Source organism: Rhinolophus ferrumequinum, chromosome 9 (genome assembly GCF_004115265.2).
Source record: "Rhinolophus ferrumequinum isolate MPI-CBG mRhiFer1 chromosome 9, mRhiFer1_v1.p, whole genome shotgun sequence".
Taxonomy (NCBI): domain Eukaryota; kingdom Metazoa; phylum Chordata; class Mammalia; order Chiroptera; family Rhinolophidae; genus Rhinolophus; species Rhinolophus ferrumequinum.
Window position 1 is genome coordinate 33,331,544 of NC_046292.1, and position 18,796 is coordinate 33,350,339.

Consider the following 18,796-nt stretch of genomic DNA (forward strand, 5'->3'; position numbering starts at 1 on the left):
TAATCCTCATACTAGCCTATAATTTCCATGAGGGCAAATACTTGCCTGTCTTATATTTTTCTGCATCTCTATCACCTGGCATATGTAATAGTCACTTAATAGTCATTTGTTTATTGTTTGCAGATGAATAAATGAGTAAATATTATCATTGTTGGTAAACATCACTTGTGTCATCAGTGGCTTGATTGTGGGGATGTTAGCAAAAAGAGTCAGCAGTATTTCAGGGACTAGATTTCAAAGCTTAGGGTCCCTCAGCTTTTTAGGGACCCTAAATGATCCAGGAAGCACTTCATGGGTTAGAGATGCTAGCTTGTAGCAGAGGAAATTAGGAGGCAAAGTTTCCACCTCTCCTGAGGGTAAGAACATACAATCACATGGCAAATTCTGTGTGATTGGTCATACAAGGGAGTTCTTGCCAGTCTTAGGGTGTTTTGCAGGTCACGATTCCTATGGTCATGCTCAAATGTGTAGCTAGGTGGGGGATACATACAGGTATCCCCCACCGCTACACTTTACAAAAAGCAGATATAAATTAATCTTATTGTCACTCATTTAGTGGAAATGTTACCTGAACCGTTAGCAATCTGCTTATCAGGCAAAAAGTTCATTTCTGATGGCAGTATTTGTATTCTGATTTATAAATGTTAGTAGCTGAGAGTTTTGTATATGAGTTTGCTTCAGGGTTCATCCACCTGCATAAATGAGTCTTTTACTGTTATAAGGGAAAAGAATTGGATTTTCTTTGTAGATGGAGTTGGCAGTTTTTCGAATGAAGAAGCATTTATTATTAAGGCATGAGAAAGAATCACTTATCAATAATTAGAGAAAGGAAGAGGGAGAGGGAATGGTGAGGTGCACGGTGGGTCATGCTCAACCTACTAACAGTTAGCTTCCCACATAGGAAAAAAATTCTTTTCAGCTTTGAGACGCCATTCCTAATCTAAATGTGTGAGTTAGCAGGTGAGGCAGGGTGTGTGACTTGGCTCTCTCTACCCTCTCAGTTGGGAAAACAGCTCACAGTCTATGTCATTCGATAGTGACTTGGTTGGGGAAATAACATATTTATACTGAGAAGATAAATACACTAACCTTGTTTAGAATATCATACCCCAAGCTTAGAAATCCTAAGAAAAGCACGTTCACCCACTTCCAGAAATAGGGTCGGGCCCCTCTGCCTGTGTGACCTTCTCCAGGCCCTGAACTTGGCTTGTGTGTGTCTGTAAGAGGGGATAAGTCTAGACTGCATGGCATCTCTAATTTCCTTCACTTTTTTCACTGCAGTTACTTGAGGGTGAGAATTTTGAGAAACTTGAGGAGATTGTCGAAAAATACCCTTGTGCCTTTCCTTTTTGGATTGGGCCCTTTCAGGCATTTTTCTATATCTATGACCTGGACTATGCAAAGACATTTCTGAGCAGAACAGGTAAGAAAAGGGATGAATCTCAGGAACTCAGCCTCCTAGGAGTGATACGCACAACCCAGAAGCAGGATTCTAAAGGAATTTTGAGCAAAGATTAGTATTAGGCCTTTGAGAAACACTGGAGGAAGTGTGGAGAGGTTTCTCACCCATCCTGAAGGGCGCTCCCATGTCCCCAGTCCTTGTTTAGTTTAGACGCCCATGGGCCCTTTGAGGTCACTGTATCTTAAAGCCCAGCTGGCACCATCCGATCACCAGGGGCTTTCTTTGCCTCTTCTGGTTTTGTGACTTCGTGTCAGCCATAGCCCCCACCCCAGCCCGTTTCTTGAGCAAGTCTTCAGGGAAATTCAGAAGTAGCTCTTCCTGTGCTGGTTCAGTATGTAAACTTGAATGCTAGATTGTTACTTTACCCAGTCTAACCTCTTCATTGTGGCCCAAATTTTGTTTTTGTTTTCTGCACCTTTCTCGACTGTGTTCCTGTTGAGGGTACAGCTCCCCCCTCCAATTCTTTTTCAAGGCTTCCATGGTAAATTATCTTATAGCACAAAATTAAAATGTCCAGTTTTTGCTCCATCATATTGTAAACTAAGATCTGATATTCTGGTGTTTCTTCCCTGTGCCATTTTCTCCATTACTCTTAGCAAAACCTAAGGAAAGATAACAACCTTTCCTGCATTTCCCATTTCCCCAGTTCTCTCTGAGTGGTCTCATGTTCACCTCTTAAAGGACAAGAGCTGTAACACACCTCCACATTAGAGTTCACAAGAACCCCAAGAAGCATTTGTGCCTCACTTTCTGGTGTTTTCCCGGCCCCTGATCTGAGATTTAATTTGCTTTCCAAAAAGGATATGATATGTTGTCATGTGGTCACAACTTCCATTTTGGAAACTTTGTGACCTGAGGGCAGCCTCTGTTTCTGTGGAGAAAGTGTAAATAAGGAAAGAATCTCAGTTTGTGGACCTGTTCGCCTGGTGGGTTTATGCCACCCCACCTGACACCTGCCAAGGGCTGCAAGGAATGAGCCCGGGCTTCCTTTTGCTGACTATTTATGGTTAGAGTAGGCAAATGAAGAGAATCCTCACTAACTTTGACTGATAATTTTCCTCTAATGCTGTCTTTTGTTTCCCCTGCTTGACTCTGCAGATCCCAAATCCAACTACCTATACAAGTTCTTGGTTCCATCTGTTGGTATGTATGTACAAATGAAAGATATAATCCACTCTCTCACTAGAAGTCCCCTTTCTATGGCAGAACATTCCAAAGCAACTTAAATAGGAATTCAAAAGCATTAAGAGTATGGTAGATCTACATGGCAAGTTTTCTAGCAGGGTAGGTCACGAGGGAGTGCTAAGGTCAACACAGCACAACTTCGCAGGAACCCTCCTTGTCCATTTCTCTCCCCGAAGTCTCATTCTCAAGCAACCATATGTATAAATCAGTCCCATCTCTGTCTTTAAAATTGTAGCCTCACGATCCATATTCTTTATTTTATCCTTTCTTCTTTTTTGTTTTATTGGTTCCTTCCCTTTCTTCTTGGAGTTCCTCTGTTTCCATATACAAATCAGTAAAATTTTGCTCTGACGTATACTTTGGAAATATTCTGTGAGTACATAAACTAAGCCTTTTAGTCATATAATTGATATTTATATTAGATAAGGAAGGAAATAAATGAAAGAATACAGGTTTTTGATTCAGAGCTACGTGGATATGAATCCTGTCCCCCATTGACTTGCTGAGTGTGATCTTGGGAAAGTCAATCTCTCTAATCCTCTTTTTCCTCATCTTTGAAAATCTCTGGGTTGTTGTGAGGATTAAATGAAACACTTATTTTCAGCGCTTAGTGCAATGGCTGGCATTGTACCAGTGCTGGACCATGCATGACAAGCCTGGTATGTTGTAAGCCCTCAGTGAATGATGGCAGTTATATGTTGATAAACTTTAAGGTTCTTTTAAAGCCAAATGTTTAATGACCTCCCCGGTAACAGAAAATTGTGAGGCATTAACCATGATGAGTGTTTTCACTTTGTATCACAGACTAGGGCTCAAGGAGGGGATATGTAGGGACAGAGAGGACACTCTTGTCTAGTTCCTTGTGAATTTTGTATTCACAGTATAGTTTATGGATTGGTTTGGAGTGAGAGAAAATGAATATTTGTTGTGTTTCTACTGTGAGCTAGAGACCAGACTAGGTGCCTTATATACACTTTCATTTAATCTGCATAGCGACACAGTGAAGTAGATATTTATTACCACACTTTATCATTGAGAAAACCAAGCCTCAGGAAGGTTAAGTGATTCACTCAATTATTACACAGGTAGTAACTGATGATTGCAAGATTGGCACTACTCTTATCAGATCAGGCTTCAAAACATGGGTTCTTACAATGCTAAACACATCCATCCCAGACGTAAGCATCAAAACTCACCTCGATATTAATACATGACACACTTTGCTATTCCACTGTGTCAGGTGACCTATGCTTCACAGTCCGTGGTGTCTGTGTTCCTCACCTCTCCTGCCTCGACTCATCCAATAAAATGTCATGAGGTTTTGTGTCTTTTATTTCTCAAGGAGAAGGACTACTGAATCTGAATGGACCCAAGTGGTTCCAGCATTGATGCCTAATAACTCCTGTATTCCATTTTAACATCATGAAATCATACGTCGAGGTGGTGGTTCATTCTGTGAACATAATGCTGGTAAGTGAAGGGACAAAAGTGTTCTTGTATGTTGCAAAATTCTTCCAACAGAGAATGAATTAGACATACGAGTATGTTTAGTGGGTAGTGAAAGTGAAAGGGGGATGATTTCTAGAAATTACCCACTGAGCAATAGGTGTTTATGTAAGCCTTTGCTATGGTTCTTGGGTAATAAAAAAAGATGAAGATCTGGTTGTCTGCCTTAGATATATTTTGAGATCCTCTGACAGTAAACCAAATACCGAGTAGTACATTCAAATGGTAAGTGCTGTAAGTGACAGACAGGTAAGGACATCTGGAACAGCTATAATAGCTTCAGATCCTGAGGAGACTCCTATTTACTAGGAAATATGACCTGGGCTTGAATGTGTGGATACCATGGATAAGTGAATCTAGATAGACCGAGTTAGCTCGAGCAAAGGTAGGGAGGTTGGAATGCACTTGCCTGATGACCATAAATGACCTAGCAAATGGTCAGTGTCTACATTCAAGTCACAGAACGTGACTTTCCTCCTGTAGACAGCAGAGGGACATTAGGAGCAGACCTGCACCTTTCCAAAGAGCAGGAGGAGGTTGCAGAGGAAATGTTCCTATGAGCAGTCCCGGATTTATAAATGAGTTCTATTCCAAAACTCCACTGGAACATGACATATTTTTAATTTTTAAATTGTACTTATTTTAAATCAGACAAGTAATTCACTAATACACTTTCATCATAAACACTTCTAACACCACAAAGCCAAAGTTTTCCTCCACCTTCATCTGGAAGCCCATCCCTTTTCCCAAGAGAGAACCACTGTTACTAGCTGATTGACTGGGTTCTCAGCAAGTTCACAGAAGCGGATTTAACGTAAAGTCTGCTGGATTGTGGTAAAGTACCCGTGTGAGTTCTCGAGGCAGAGGGCTGGAGGTACAGTTAGAGTGAGATGGGCCATACTCTTCTGCTTCTGGTGCTCTGCAGCTTCACGCACAATTGCATATCAGGCCAATGGTGGTATTTGAGTTTATCTCCATTACAATAAACCATTTCTATCTCCCTCACTTCTAGACCCACATTTCCCTGAGATTCCTCTCACAGCCCCTCCCCCTGCTGAATTGTGCCAAAATGCCTCCAGCTTTGCTCTCATTTCTTCTAAACTCACTTTTTGTGCTCAGTAAAACTCAACACAATTCAGGATAAAAGCAATTGACTAAACAATTGCCCGAAATAAAAGGCCTTAAAAAGATCTCTTTGCCTTTTTCCCGTGGCCTCCAAATTCTTAGCTCCTCGCTATAGGCATAGGTGCTCAACAAATGTCAGTTGATCTGAGCTTACACACTTAGATTTATTTGTATTTTTACACAAAGAATGCTTATTGTGATGAATATGTTTCCAACAGGGTACTACTTTGTGGCAGTTTAAGGCAGTGTGAGTATCTCATTTGAGGGGGAAATAAAGTGGACACAGGCAGCGTTTGGCTGAGAGCCACCTCCCTGTAGGGGTTCCTGTTCATGGCTTCTCCCTATCCCCCACGTCTGAATCAAAAGTGTCATGTTAAATGTTCCAAGTTTATTTTAAGTTCTGGTCATGGTGATTGAGAGTAGTGATGGGGTGGGGGTGTCTAGCAGTTTGGGGACTGAAGATGGAGGAAGCCCTGGGGAGACCCCTTATAATTATGGGTATCAGAGATTGTCTGTTTTACTGGAACTCTGGTCTGCTTTAAAGCAGAGTTATGGTAATAATTGAAAGACCAAAGACACTTAATTCGATCATTTACTGGATACCTTTGCTTGCTCCATGCTGTTCCTCCCCCAGCAGGGTGCATGTTTCCGCCTTCCTCATGCCAAGTAAACACTTGGCTCATTTACTTGTGTGACTTATGGCTCCTGCTCGGTCAGGGTTGTCTCCCTTACATCATTAGTGGCAGGGTCTGGGAGGAGCTTGGAGAGAAAGGCACTTTGCTGATGGTGATGTTCTTGAGCTTGACCTCTTGTGCCAGGGTAAGTGGGAGAAGATTTGCGGCACTCAGAACACAGTTGTGGAAGTTTCTAAACACATCAGCTTTATGTCCCTGGACGTACTCATGAAATGTACTTTCAGCATGGACACCAACTGCCAGATAAACAGGTCAGTGACGGGAGGGCAAAAAAGACATTTGTTTGCCATTGCCTAAGCCATTTATTGACATCGCCCCACTTTCTCTCTAGAACCCATGATCGTTATGTAAAAGCGATGTCTGAAATCTCCAAAATCATCTTTAACCGCTTGTACAACTTTTTACTTCACTATGACATAATTTTCAAATTCACCCCTGTGGGCCGCCGCTTACTGGAATTAAGCAAAATTCTGCATCAGTACACAGGTATTTCTTGGGTTTGGGTTGCTTGAGTGCATAACAGTTTGTGTCTGTGTAGAAGAATAGGCCTCAATGTGAAATGAGGAAGAATTCTTGTTCTTAATGGAGCCTTTATATGCACACTGCGCAAATGAAATACAGGTCCTTGTGAAGAATTTGCTACATTCATAGTAGTAGTCTTATGAGAAGTTTTCTATATGTTACACAGTTTTTATTATGTACAATTTTTTGTTAATAGACATATAACACAAGGGGGCATTTAATATTTCAAAGTATACATGGCATATGGCTTTTCATGCCATGATTGCAGTAATAATGACAAGCAAAAATTATTCATGCAACCTAGGAATCAATAGGGAAACAGAGGAGACACAGACATACATTCAAAAGAAGGGGGAAGTTGTCCAACGAGTATAAAATTTTAATTATGGAAGATGAATAAGTTCTAGAGATCTGCTATACAACATAGTGCCACAGTTAACAATACTGTGTTGTGTTGTGCACTTAAAAATTTGTTAAGTGGGTAAATCTCAGGCTAAGTGTTCTTACCAGAATAAAAAAATAAAGTAAAAGCAGTTTGGTTCAAAAATAAATAGTTTTACAAATGTTCCTATATCATCTTTTCTTACTGCCGAATAATATTCCATTGTGTATATATACCACAACTTCTTTATCCATTCATCTATCGAAGGACATTTTGGTTGTTTCCATGTCTTGGCCACCGTAAACAAAGCTGCAATGAACATTGGAGCACATGTGTCTTTATGTGTAGATGTTTTCAGATTTTTTGGGTAGATACCCAGAAGAGGGATTGCTGGGTCATATGGTAATTCTATTCGTAATTTTTTGAGGAACCTCCACACTGCCTTTCATAACGGCTGCGCCAGTCTGCATTCCCACCAACAGTGTATGAGGGTTCCTTTTTCTCCGTAACCTCTCCAACACTTGTTACTATTTGTCTTGTTGATGATAGCCATTCTGACTGGGGGGAGGTGATATCTCATTGTGGTTTTTATTTGCATTTCTCTGATGATTAGTGATGTTGAGCATTTTTTCATATGTCTATTTGCCATTTGTATGTCCTTTTTGGAGAAATGTCTCTTCAAGTCCTCTGCCCATTTTTCAATTGGTCTGTTTGTTTTTTTGTTGTTGAGTTTCATGAGTTCCTTGTATGTTTTGGATATTAGCCCCTTATTGGAGGCACTGTTTGCAAAAATCTTCTCCCATTCAGTTGGTTGCCTCTTTATTTTGTCGATGGTTTCTTTTGCTGTGCAGAAGCTTTTAAGTTTCATATAGTCCCATTCATTTATTGCTTTTACTTCCCTTGCCTTTGGAGTCAAATTCATAAAATGCTCTTTGAACCCAAGGTCCATAAGTTTAGTACCTATGTTTTCTTCTATGCAGTTTATAGTGTTAGGTCTTATGCTTAAGTCTTTGATCCATTTTGAATAAATGTTGGTACATGGTGACAGACAGCAGTCCAGTTTCATTCTTTTGCACGTGGCTATCCAATTCTCCCAGCACCATTTATTGAAGAGGCTGTCTTTCCTCCATTGTATGTTTTTAGCTTCTTTGTCAAAAACTATCTGTCCATATTTATGTGGTTTTATTTCTGGGTTCTCAATTCTATTCCTTTGGTCTATGTGTCTGTTTTCGGCCAATACCATGCTGTTTTGATTACTGTAGCCCTGTAGTACAAGCTAAAGTCAGGGAGTGTGATGTCTCCAGTATTCTTCTTTTTTCTTAAGATTACTTTGGCTATTCGGGGTCTTTTGTGGTTCCAAACAAATCTGATGATTTTTTTGTTCTATTGCTTTAAAAAATGCCATTGGGATTTTGATGGGGATTGCATTAAATCTGTATATTGCTTTGGGTAATATGGCCATCTTAACTATGTTGATTCTTCCAATCCATGAGCACGGAATGTCTTTCCATTTCTTTGTGTCTTCTTCAATTTCTTTCAAAAATGTCTTATAGTTTTCAGCATATAGGTCCTTCACATCCTTGCTTAAGTTTATTCCTAGGTATTTTATTCTTTTTGCTGCAATTGCAAAAGGAATTGTTTTTTGTATTTCTTTTTCTGAGATTTCATTGTTAGTATATATAGGAATGCAATGGACTTTTGTACGTTGATTTTGTAGCCAGCAACTTTACTGTATTCGTTGATTGTTTCTAATAGCTTTTTGGTGGAGTCTTTAGGGTTTTCTGTATATAGCATCATGTCATCTGCAAAGAGTGATAATTTAACTTCTTCATTCCCAATTTGGATGCCTTTTATTTCTTTCTCTTGCCTGATTGCTCTGGCAAGGACTTCCAACACTATGTTGAAAAGCAGAGGTGATAGGGGCAGCCCTGTCATGTTCCTGAACATAGAGCAAAGGGCTTCAGTTTTTCACCATTAATTATGAGATTAGCTGAGGGCTTGTCATATATGGCCTTTATTATGTTAAGGTATTTTCCTTCTATACCTATTTTATTAAGTGTTTTAATCATAAATGGATGTTGTATCTTGTCAAATGCTTTTTCTGTATCAATTGATATAATCATATGATTTTTGTCCTTTATTTTGTTTGTGTGATGTATCACATTGATGGATTTGCGGATGTTGAACCATCCTTGTGCCCCGGGGATGAACCCCACTTGGTCGTGATGAATAATCTTTTTAATGCATTGTTGTATTCGACTTGCTAGAATTTTGTTTAGGATTTTTGCATCTGTATTCATCAGAGATATTGGTCTGTAGTTTTCTTTTTTTGTATTGTCCTTACCAGGTTTTGGTATCAGGGTAATGTTGGCCTCATAAAATGAGTTAGGGAGTACTGTCTCTTCTTCAATTTTTTGGAAGAGTTTGAGCAGGATTGGTATTAGATCCTCTTTGAAGGTTTGGTAGAATTCACTAGTGAAGCCATCTGGTCCCGGTCTTTTGCTTTTGGGAAGGTTTGGATGACTGATTCAATTTCGTTACTGGTGATCGGTCTGTTTAGATTTTCCAGTTCTTCATGGTTCAGCCTTGGAAGGCTATATGTTTCTAAGAACTTGTCCATTTCTTCTAGGTTATTGAATTTTGTGGCATATAGTCCTTCATAGTATTCTTGGATGACCCTTTGTATTTCTGTGGTGTCCGTGATAACGTCCCCTTTTTCATTTCTGATTTTGTTAGTTAGTGTCTTCTCTCTTTTTATCTTAGTGAGTCTAGCCAACAGTTTGTCAATTTTGTTAATCTTTTCAAAGAACCAGCTCTTTGTCACATTAATTTTTTCTATTGTCTTTTTGTTCTCTATTTCATTTAGTTCTGCTCTGATTTTTGTTATTTCCTTTCTTCTGCTGACCTTGGGTTTCACTTGTTCTTCTTTTTCTAGTTCTTTAAGGTGTAACATGAAGTTATTTATTTGGGATTTTTCTTGTTTCTTGAGATAGGCCTGTAATGATATAAATTTCCCTCTTAAAACTGCTTTCACTGCATCCCAAAAATTTTGGTAGGATGTATTTTCATTGTCATTTGTTTCTATGTATCTTTTGATCTCTCCTCTAATTTCTTGTTTAACCCAGTCGTTCTTTAAAAGTATGTTGTTTAATCTCCATGTATTTGTGTTTTTTCCTGCTTTCTTTTTGCAGTTGATATCCAGTTTCAAAGCCTTGTGATCAGAAAATATGCTTGGTATGATTTCAATCTTCTTAAATTTGCTGAGGCTGATTTTATGTCCCAATATATGTTCTATCCTTGAGAATGTTCCATGTACACTAGAAAAGAATGTATAGTCTGATGCTTTAGGATGAAGTGCTCTATATATGTCAATTATGTCCATTTCATCTAATGTGTCATTTAGGGCTACTATTTCGTTATTTATTTTCTGTTTGGATGATCTATCCATAGCTGTCAGTGATGTATTTAGGTCCCCTAGCATAATTGTGTTTTGGTCAATTTCTCCCTTTAGTTGTGTTAGTAGTTGCTTGGTATATTTCGGTGCTCCCTGATTGGGGGCATAAATATTGATGACTGTTATGTCTTCTTGTTGTATAGTCCCCTTTACCATTATGAAATGTCCATCTTTGTCTCTTGTTATCTTTTTCACCCTGAAGTCTGTTTCATCTGATATCATTATGGCTACACCTGATTTTCTCTGGGTACCATTAGCTTGGAGCGTCAATTTCCACCCTTTCACTTTGAGTCTATGCTTGTCCTTGTAGCTGAGATGTGTCTCTTGGAGACAGCATATGGTTGGGTTTAGTTTTTTGATCCAATCTGCTACTCTGTGCCTTTTTATTGGTGAGTTCAGTCCATTTCCATTTAGGGTGATTATTGATATGTGAGGATTTCCTGTCATTCTATCTTTAGTTTTCTGGTAAGGCTGTGTCTCCATTGTTTCTTTGCCTTTTTGTTGTTGTCTATTATTTCTGTGTGGTGGTATTCTATGATGTTTCCTCTGTTTCTTCTTTTATTACAGTATATATTTCAGTTCTGGATTTTTCTTGAGTGGTTACCCTTAAGTTTATGTAAAAGAAAGTTTGATATTTAGAGTATTCCATTTTCTTCAGCACACTTACTTTCTCCATTCCCATATTCCAGTTCAGGCCTTTACTTTCCCCTTTTTATGTTTTGGTTGCCACAAATTGTCCCTGTTGATGGTGGTCGAATAGCTTTCTTTAGTATTTCTTGTAGTGCAGGTCGTGTATTAGAAAATTCCCTCAGCTTCTGTATGTCTGGAAAGGTCTTCATTCCTCCTTCATATCTAAAGGATATCTTTGCTGGATATATATTTTTGGCTCATAATTTCTCTCTTTCAATAGTTTGAATATTTGGTTCCACTCCCTCCTGGCTTGTAGAGTTTCTGCTGAAAAATCTGATGATAATCTAATGGGCTTTCCTTTGTAGGTTACCGTCTTCTTTTCCCTGGCTGCCTTGAGGATTCTTTCTTTGTCGTTGATTTTAGACAGCTTCAATACAATGTGCCTTGGAGAAGGCCTGTTGGGATTGAGGTAATTAGGTGTTCTATTTGCTTCTTGGATTCGAGGATCCAGTTCTGTCCACAAGTTTGGGAAGTTCTCATTGACAATTTGTTTGAATATATTCTCTGTTCCCTTCTCTCTTTCTTCTCTTTCTGGTATGCTCATTATTCTTATATTGCTCTTTCTGATGGAGTCAGAAAGTTCTTGTAGAGTTCTTTCATTTCTTTTAAGTCTCAAGTCTCTTTCTTCTTCCATCTGTGTAATTTCCAGGTTTCTATCTTCAATGTCACTGATTCTTTCCTCCATCTGGTCAATTCTACTATCTAAGCTGGTTATTTCATTCTTAATTTCTTCTATTGATTTCTTAATCTCCAGAAATTCTATTTGGTTCTTTTTTAAAATTTCAATCTCTTTCGTAAAATGCTCATGTTGTTCTTCGATTGTGTTTCTGAGTTCTTTAAACTGCCTTTCTGTGTTTTCTTGCATCTCGTTGAGTTTTTCCAGAACTGCAATCTTGAATTCTCTGTCATTTAAGTCACATATTTCCATATCTTTAAGTTTCTTTTCTGGAGACTTTTCACTTTCTTTCTGAGCTGTTTTGTTGCCTTGGTTATTCATGGCAATTACTGATTTATTATGTCTCTTCCTAGACATCTACAGGAGTGGCTTCTGCAACAGGTTGATAGGAAGAGGTCTTTCTTTTGTTTTCCAGTACTTGTTGGTAGAATGTTTTATTTTCTCTCTGACTGCAGCCGTTTTTTTCTCTCTCACACGGTAGTGCTATGTTTTCTATGCACTATTCCAGCTTCTCACACAATGGGGGGATCCCCTGGGAGACGGGCTTCTCCTCTGTGAATAGTTCGCCTGGGTCACAGGGCGCAGTTTCCCTGTGGGTATGCGGAGAGCTTTTGAAGTTCCAAAGCTCTTCCTGCACCAGATTCAGAGCCCGTATGTTTCAGCAGTTCTATTTACTCCTGCAGGGATCCGCCCAGATAGGTGGGGCCAGGGGCCGGGTGACTTGTGAGAGGTGGCCCAGAGCAATGGCGGCGACCACCACCACAGCCGATCCTGCTTCCACAGCTCCTTCCCCTTTGCTGGAACTAGTTGGGCTGGGAATCTGTGTCTGCGGTCCACAGTTCTCAGAACAGCAAATATTCTGTTCTTTTGATCTGACACTGCTACTGTTCCGCTTCTAGCACCTGGCAGGTGGGGGCGGGGTGAGCTCTGGGAGGGTAGAGAGGGGGCGGTTAGTCTCAGTGCCTAAGGCTTCCGTTCTCTGCTCAACAGTGAAGGCTTAAACCACCATTTTCAGCCTTCTTCCCTCAGTCTTTTCTCCGAGGTCTCTGCTGCGAGCGTTGGGTTCAGCCATGTTATGTGCTGCCCCCTCGGCCCTGTGGGCCATAAGTGGAGCCCTAGCAGTCCGAGTTCTTCCCTCTCCCGCAGCTGCAGTAGTTCCGGGATGCAGCGAGCTTGGAGCACCGAGCTAGGTCTGCATCCTGTGCCCGCGGGGCTCCGTCACCACACTTCTCCCTTCCCTCCTCACCCACTTGTGCGATTCGCCCACCTTTAGGTGAATTCAGTAGTGGGCCTCTTCGTCTTGCCTGTCTGCTGTGCAGGGAGTCCTTTGTGGAGTTACTGTTGTTCGATTAGTTGTAAATTCCAGGGGAGCTTTACAGAGGCTCACCTCATGCCGCCATTTTGATCAACTATCCAATTTTGATTAGTTGTATTTTATTTTCACTTAGTTCAAAATATTTTTTCAAATGCTCTTGTGACTTTTTCCTTGGCCCCTGTGTTAGAAATGTGTGGTTTATTCTCCAAGCATTTTGGGGTTTTCCAATTATCTTTCTGTTATTGATTTCTATTCCATTTTAGCCTGATACTATACTTTGTATGATTTCAGTTCTTTTAAATTTTAGGGATGTGTTTTATGGCCCAGAATGGCGACGGTCTTGATGAATGTTCTGTGTGCACTTGAGAAGGAGGTGTATTCTGCTGTTGTTAGATGAGGTATTCTACACATGTCAAATAGATCTAGTTGATTGATATTGCTCAGTTCAACTATGTCCTTGCTGGTTTTCTGCCTGCTGGATTTGTCCATTACTAATAGAGGTGTGTTGAAGTCTCCAACTATAATAGTAGATTTGTCTGTTTTTTCTTGTAGTCCTATTAGTTTTTGCCTCATGTATTTTGACATTCTGTTGTTAGGGGCATTCATGTTAAAGATTGTTGTCTTCTTGAATACTTGACCTTTTTTATCATTATATAATGCCATTCTTTATCCCTAATAATTTCTCTTGCTCTGAAATCTGTTCAGTATGAAATTAATATAGCTACTTCAGCTTGCTTATGGTTAATTAGCATATCTTTCTCTATTGTTTTACTTTGTAAAAAGTAAAGTAATGTTGGCATACAATATTATAATATATTAGTTTCAGGTGTACGACAGTGCTTCACATCTATATACCTTATGAGATGATCACCATAAAAATTCTAGTAACTTTCTGTCATGCACAGTTATTATGATATTATTGACTATATTCCCTATGATGTAAATAAAATCCCCTTATTTATTTATTTATTTTATAAATTATATTGGGGAAGAGTGTGTTTCTCCAGGGCTTTTCTTTATATCAACTCCAAGTCATTGTCCTTCAATCTAGTTATGGAGGGCACAGTCCAGTTGCCATTTTCAATCTTTAGTTGCAGGGGATACAGCCCACCATCCCATGAGGGAATTGAACCGGCAACCTTGTTGTGGAGAGTTCGCGCTCTAATAAACTGAGCCATCCAGCCACCCCTCCGGAAGTTCAGTGGCAGCTCATTGTCTTCAATCTAGTTGTGGAGGGCTCAGCTCACTGGCCCATGTGGAAATCCAAAGGGCAACCCTGTTGTTCAGAGCTCCCGCTCTAACCACCTGAGCCATCCGGCCACCTTCCCGTTAGTTATTTTATAATGGAAAACTCGTACCTCCTAATCTTCTTCACTTTTTTCCCATCTTCCACACTCCTCCCCTCTGGCAGTCATCAGTTTGTTGTCTGTTTCTGAGTCTGCGTCTACTTTGTTTTGCTTGCTCATTTGTTTTGACCTCAGATTCTACATATAAGTGAAATCATATAGTAGTTGTCTTTCTCTGTCTGATTTATTTCACTTAGGTAATACCGTCTAGGCCTATCCATGTTATCACAAATGACGAGATTTCAGTCTTTTTATGGCTGAGTAATATTCCTGTGTGTGTGTGTGTGTGTGTGTGTGTGTGTGAGACACCTTCTTTTTAATTTTTTTTTAATTGGGGAATATTGGGGAACAGTGTGTTTTTCCAGGACCCACCAGCTCCAAGTCAAGTCATTGTTTTCAATCTAGTTGTGGAGGGTGCAGCTCACTGGCCCATGTGGGAAGTGAACCAGCGGCCTTGGTGTTATGAGCACTGTACTCTAACCAACTGAGACAACCGGACACCCTATCACACCTTCTTTATCCATTCATTCGTTGATGGACATCTAGGTTGCTTCCATATCTTGGCTATTGTAAATAATGTTGCAATGAACAGAGATGCATATATTTTTCAAGTGAGTGCTTTTTATTTTTTCAGATAAGTGCCCAGAAGAAGAATTTCTAGGTCGTATGATACTTCTACTTTTAAATTTTTGAGAAACCTCCGTATTGTTTTCTATAGTGGCTGCATCCATGTAGAGTCCCTCCAACAGTACACAGGGGTTCCCTTTTCTTCACATCCTCACCAACACTTGTTATTTGTTATTTGTCTTTTTGATAATAGCTATTTGACAATGTGAGATAATATCTTATTGTGATTTTGATTTGCATTTCCCTAAGGATTAGTGATTAGTTGAACATGTTTGCATGCGTCTGTTGGCCATTTCTATGTCTTCTTTGAAGAAATGTCTATTCAAGTCTTCTGCCCGTTTATTTAAAATTAAATTTATTGAGGTGACATTGGTTAATTATATTGTATAAACTTCAGGTGTACTCGACAGCATTATAATTCGACATTATTGTTTACTTATCACCCAAAGTCAAGTTTCCTTTTGTTACCATATTTTTGACTGCCTTTACTCAATTTGCCCTCACCGTCACGCCCTTTCTCCTCTGGTAAGCATCATTCTGTTGCCTGTATCTGTGAGTTAGTGTTTGTTTTGTTAGGTCATTTGTTACTTTTTTTAAATTTATATTTCACGTAATGAGTTAAATTATATGGTTTTTGTCATTTATACCAATATTCCACTTCTTTATCCATTCGCTCATCATTGGACACTTACATTGTTTCTATGTCTTGGCTATTATAAATAATGTTGCAATGAACATATATCTTTACAAATTAGTATTTTCATATTTTGGGGGTAAATACCCAGAAGAGGAATTGCTTGATCGTATGGTAGTTCTAGTCTTAATTTAAAGGAACCTCCATACTGTTTTCGATAGTAGCTACACCAATTTACAATCCCACCAGGGTTCTGTTTTCTCCACATTCTCACCAACATTTGTTATTTCTTGTCTTTTTTATACTAGCCATTCTAACAGATGTGAGGTGATATCTCATGTAGTTGTGATTTGTATTTCCTTAATAGCTAGTGGTGTTGAACATCTTTTCATATGCTTGGAAGGGGCTCTGTCTGGGGAAGTAGGTTGGGTGGGAGTGTCCACAGGGAAATACCAGGTGGAGCAAATGGTGTTGGAATGGAGAATGTCAGAAATTAAAAGGAAAGAAGAAAGAAAGAGAGAGAGAGAGAGAGAAAGAAAGGAAAGAAGGGAGGGAGGGAGAAAGAAATGGTGCCTGCCAGTGCTGGGCCAGCTGGGTGGAAGGAGAGTTAAAAAAAGTGTCACCCACCAGCCCTTTTGTCCCCAAAGTTCCAACAGATCCCTTTCTCTCTGGCACTTGCCCTAAAATTATTCAATGTATCTCCTTCATGTATGAGTCAGGCTTTTTTCAAACTGCTGCCTCTGCCCTGGGTCTTAGATCCAGTGAGTTTATATGCAAGCTCTTTAACAGTGGCTTCTTAGTTTCCTACAGCCCATTGACTCTCCCATATGTAAGCTCTGCTGCTTGTCAAAGCCAGATGTTAGGGGCTCCTCTTCCTGGTGCAGGTCCCCAAGGCTGGGGAGCATGATGTGGGGCTCATACCCCTTGTTCCTTGGGGGAACCTCTGTGGTTGTTAAATCCCTCCCACTTGTGGGTCACTACACTGGGGTGTGGGACCTGACTAGACCACATTTCTGCTTCTCGTACCCATCTCAATGTGGCTTTTCTTTATATCCTTTGTTGTAGAAAATCTGTTCTGCTAGTCTTCAGGTTGTTCTCAATGATAGTTGTTCTATATGTATTTGTAGTTTTTGACCATGGGAGGAGGTGATCTCAGTGTCTTCCTACTGTGCTGTCTTGATCCCCTCCTCCTCTTTTGCTTTTAATCTATATGTATCTTTATAGATTCAAAGTGGATTTTTTATAAACAAAATATAGTTGGGTCTTGCTTTTTAATCCATTCTGACAGTCTTATCTTTGAATGGGTGTATTAGAACCATTGATGTTAAAGTGATTGCTGATATAGTTGTTTGTTTGTCTTGCACTCTTTTTCTGTCTTCTCTGGTTATATTTGAGTATTTTATATGATTCAGTTTTACTCCTCTATTAACATGTAAATTATACTTCTTTTTAGTTTTCTTTAGTGGTTGCCCTTGAATTTCATATATGTATATATTTCTGTGTGTGTATGTATATATATATATATATATATATATATATATATATATATATATATATATATATTCCAAGCCCACTTTCAAGTAATACTTGGAATTCCCTTGTAACAAAGTATTTACAATTCCCAATTTTTCTCCTATACCTTATAACATTGCTGTTATTTTTTCAATTATCCTTAAGCTGTAATCGCTGAATAAGTTATTATTATTTGAACAATCTATTAGATCAATTAAAATAGGAAAAACAAAATATTTTTTACCTTCATTTATTCCTTCTCTACTGCTTTTCTTTTCTTTATATAGATCTGAGCTTCTGACCTATATCATTTTTCTTCTTTCTAAAAAACTTGCACTGTTTCTTGCAGAGCAGGTTTAATGGTGACAAATTCCCTCAATTTTTGTTTGTCTGAGAAAGTCTTTATTTGTCCTTCCTTTCAAAGGGTAATTTCACAGAATCCTAAGTTAATGGAGTTTTCTATCAACACTTTAAATATTTTACTCTACTCTCTTCTTGTTTGCATGGTTTCTGAAGAGAAGTTCAATGTAATTCTTATTTTTGCCACTTTAAGTTGTTCTCTCTCTCTCTCTCTCTCTCTCTCTCTCTCTCTCTCTCTCTGTCTCTCTCTCTCTCTCTCTCTCTCTCTGTGTGTGTGTGTGTGTGTGTGTGTGTGTGTGTTTAAGATTTTCTTTTTGCTTTATTTGTTTCAGTTTGAGTATGATGTGCATAGGTATAGATTTTGGAGAGCTTTCCTGCCGATTGTTCTCTAATTTTCCTGTATCTGTGGTTTGATGTCTATCATTAATTTTGGAAAGATATCAGTCTTTTATTGTTTCAAATATTTCTTCTGTTTCCTTCTTTTTCTTCTCCTTGGTCCTTTATTTTTATTTTTATTTTTCTGGTGGGGATAGTTCCTTGATGATTTTCTTTATTTCAGCTATAAAATTAGACTAAGTTTTCTCTCTCTCCTGGGGTCAGTTTTGGTACACTGAATTTTCTGTTTTATCTAAGTTTTAAAATTTATTTGGATAGAAGTAAGTAGTCTCATGATTTTTAAAAAATTTCTATGTGTCAATAATTATTTTCCCCCTGTCATTTCTTAATTTTTTTTATTTATTGGGGAATATTGGGTAACAGTGTGTTTTTCCAGGACTCATCAGCTTCAAGTCATTGTTTTCAATCTAGTTGTGGAGGGCGCAACTCAGTTCCAAGTCAAGTTGTTGTTTTCAGTCTAGTTGTGGAAGGTGTAGTTCACTGTCCCGTGTGGGAATTGAACCAGTGACCTTGGTGTTATGAGCACTGTGCTCTAACCAACTGAACCAACCACTGCCCATTCTCATTTCTTACTTATACATTTGTCCTTTCTCTCTTTTCTTTTCATGATTAAGTTAGCTAGTATGTGCCTGTTATGGATTTTTTTAAGAGCCAGGATTTTGATTTATTAATTTGGTCTATTGTTTTTCTGTTCTTTACCTTATTAATTTTTTTCTTCTTTGTACCCTCCTTTGGTTTATTTTATTGTTTTTCTCTAGTTTTTTAGTCAGGATTTCATGTATTTATTTTCATTATTATAGCTAGTGGGTCCCCCCCGCCCTTTGGTAATCTACATGTGTATGTGTTTACAGTTTATTTATTTATTTTTAATTTATTTATTTTGACATTTAATATTATTTTATATTAACT

General features: G+C 38.8%; 1 protein-coding gene across 1 annotated transcript in view; it reads left to right on the top strand.

The window, feature by feature from the left end:
- The window catches only part of LOC117026837 (cytochrome P450 4X1), a 38,678-nt gene that overhangs the window by 1,172 nt on the left and 18,710 nt on the right, over positions 1-18,796 (top strand). The window contains 5 exon segments of the mRNA XM_033113962.1: positions 1,282-1,423; positions 2,561-2,605; positions 3,990-4,117; positions 6,097-6,224; positions 6,305-6,459. Coding sequence (XP_032969853.1) covers positions 1,282-1,423; positions 2,561-2,605; positions 3,990-4,117; positions 6,097-6,224; positions 6,305-6,459 — 598 coding nt within the window.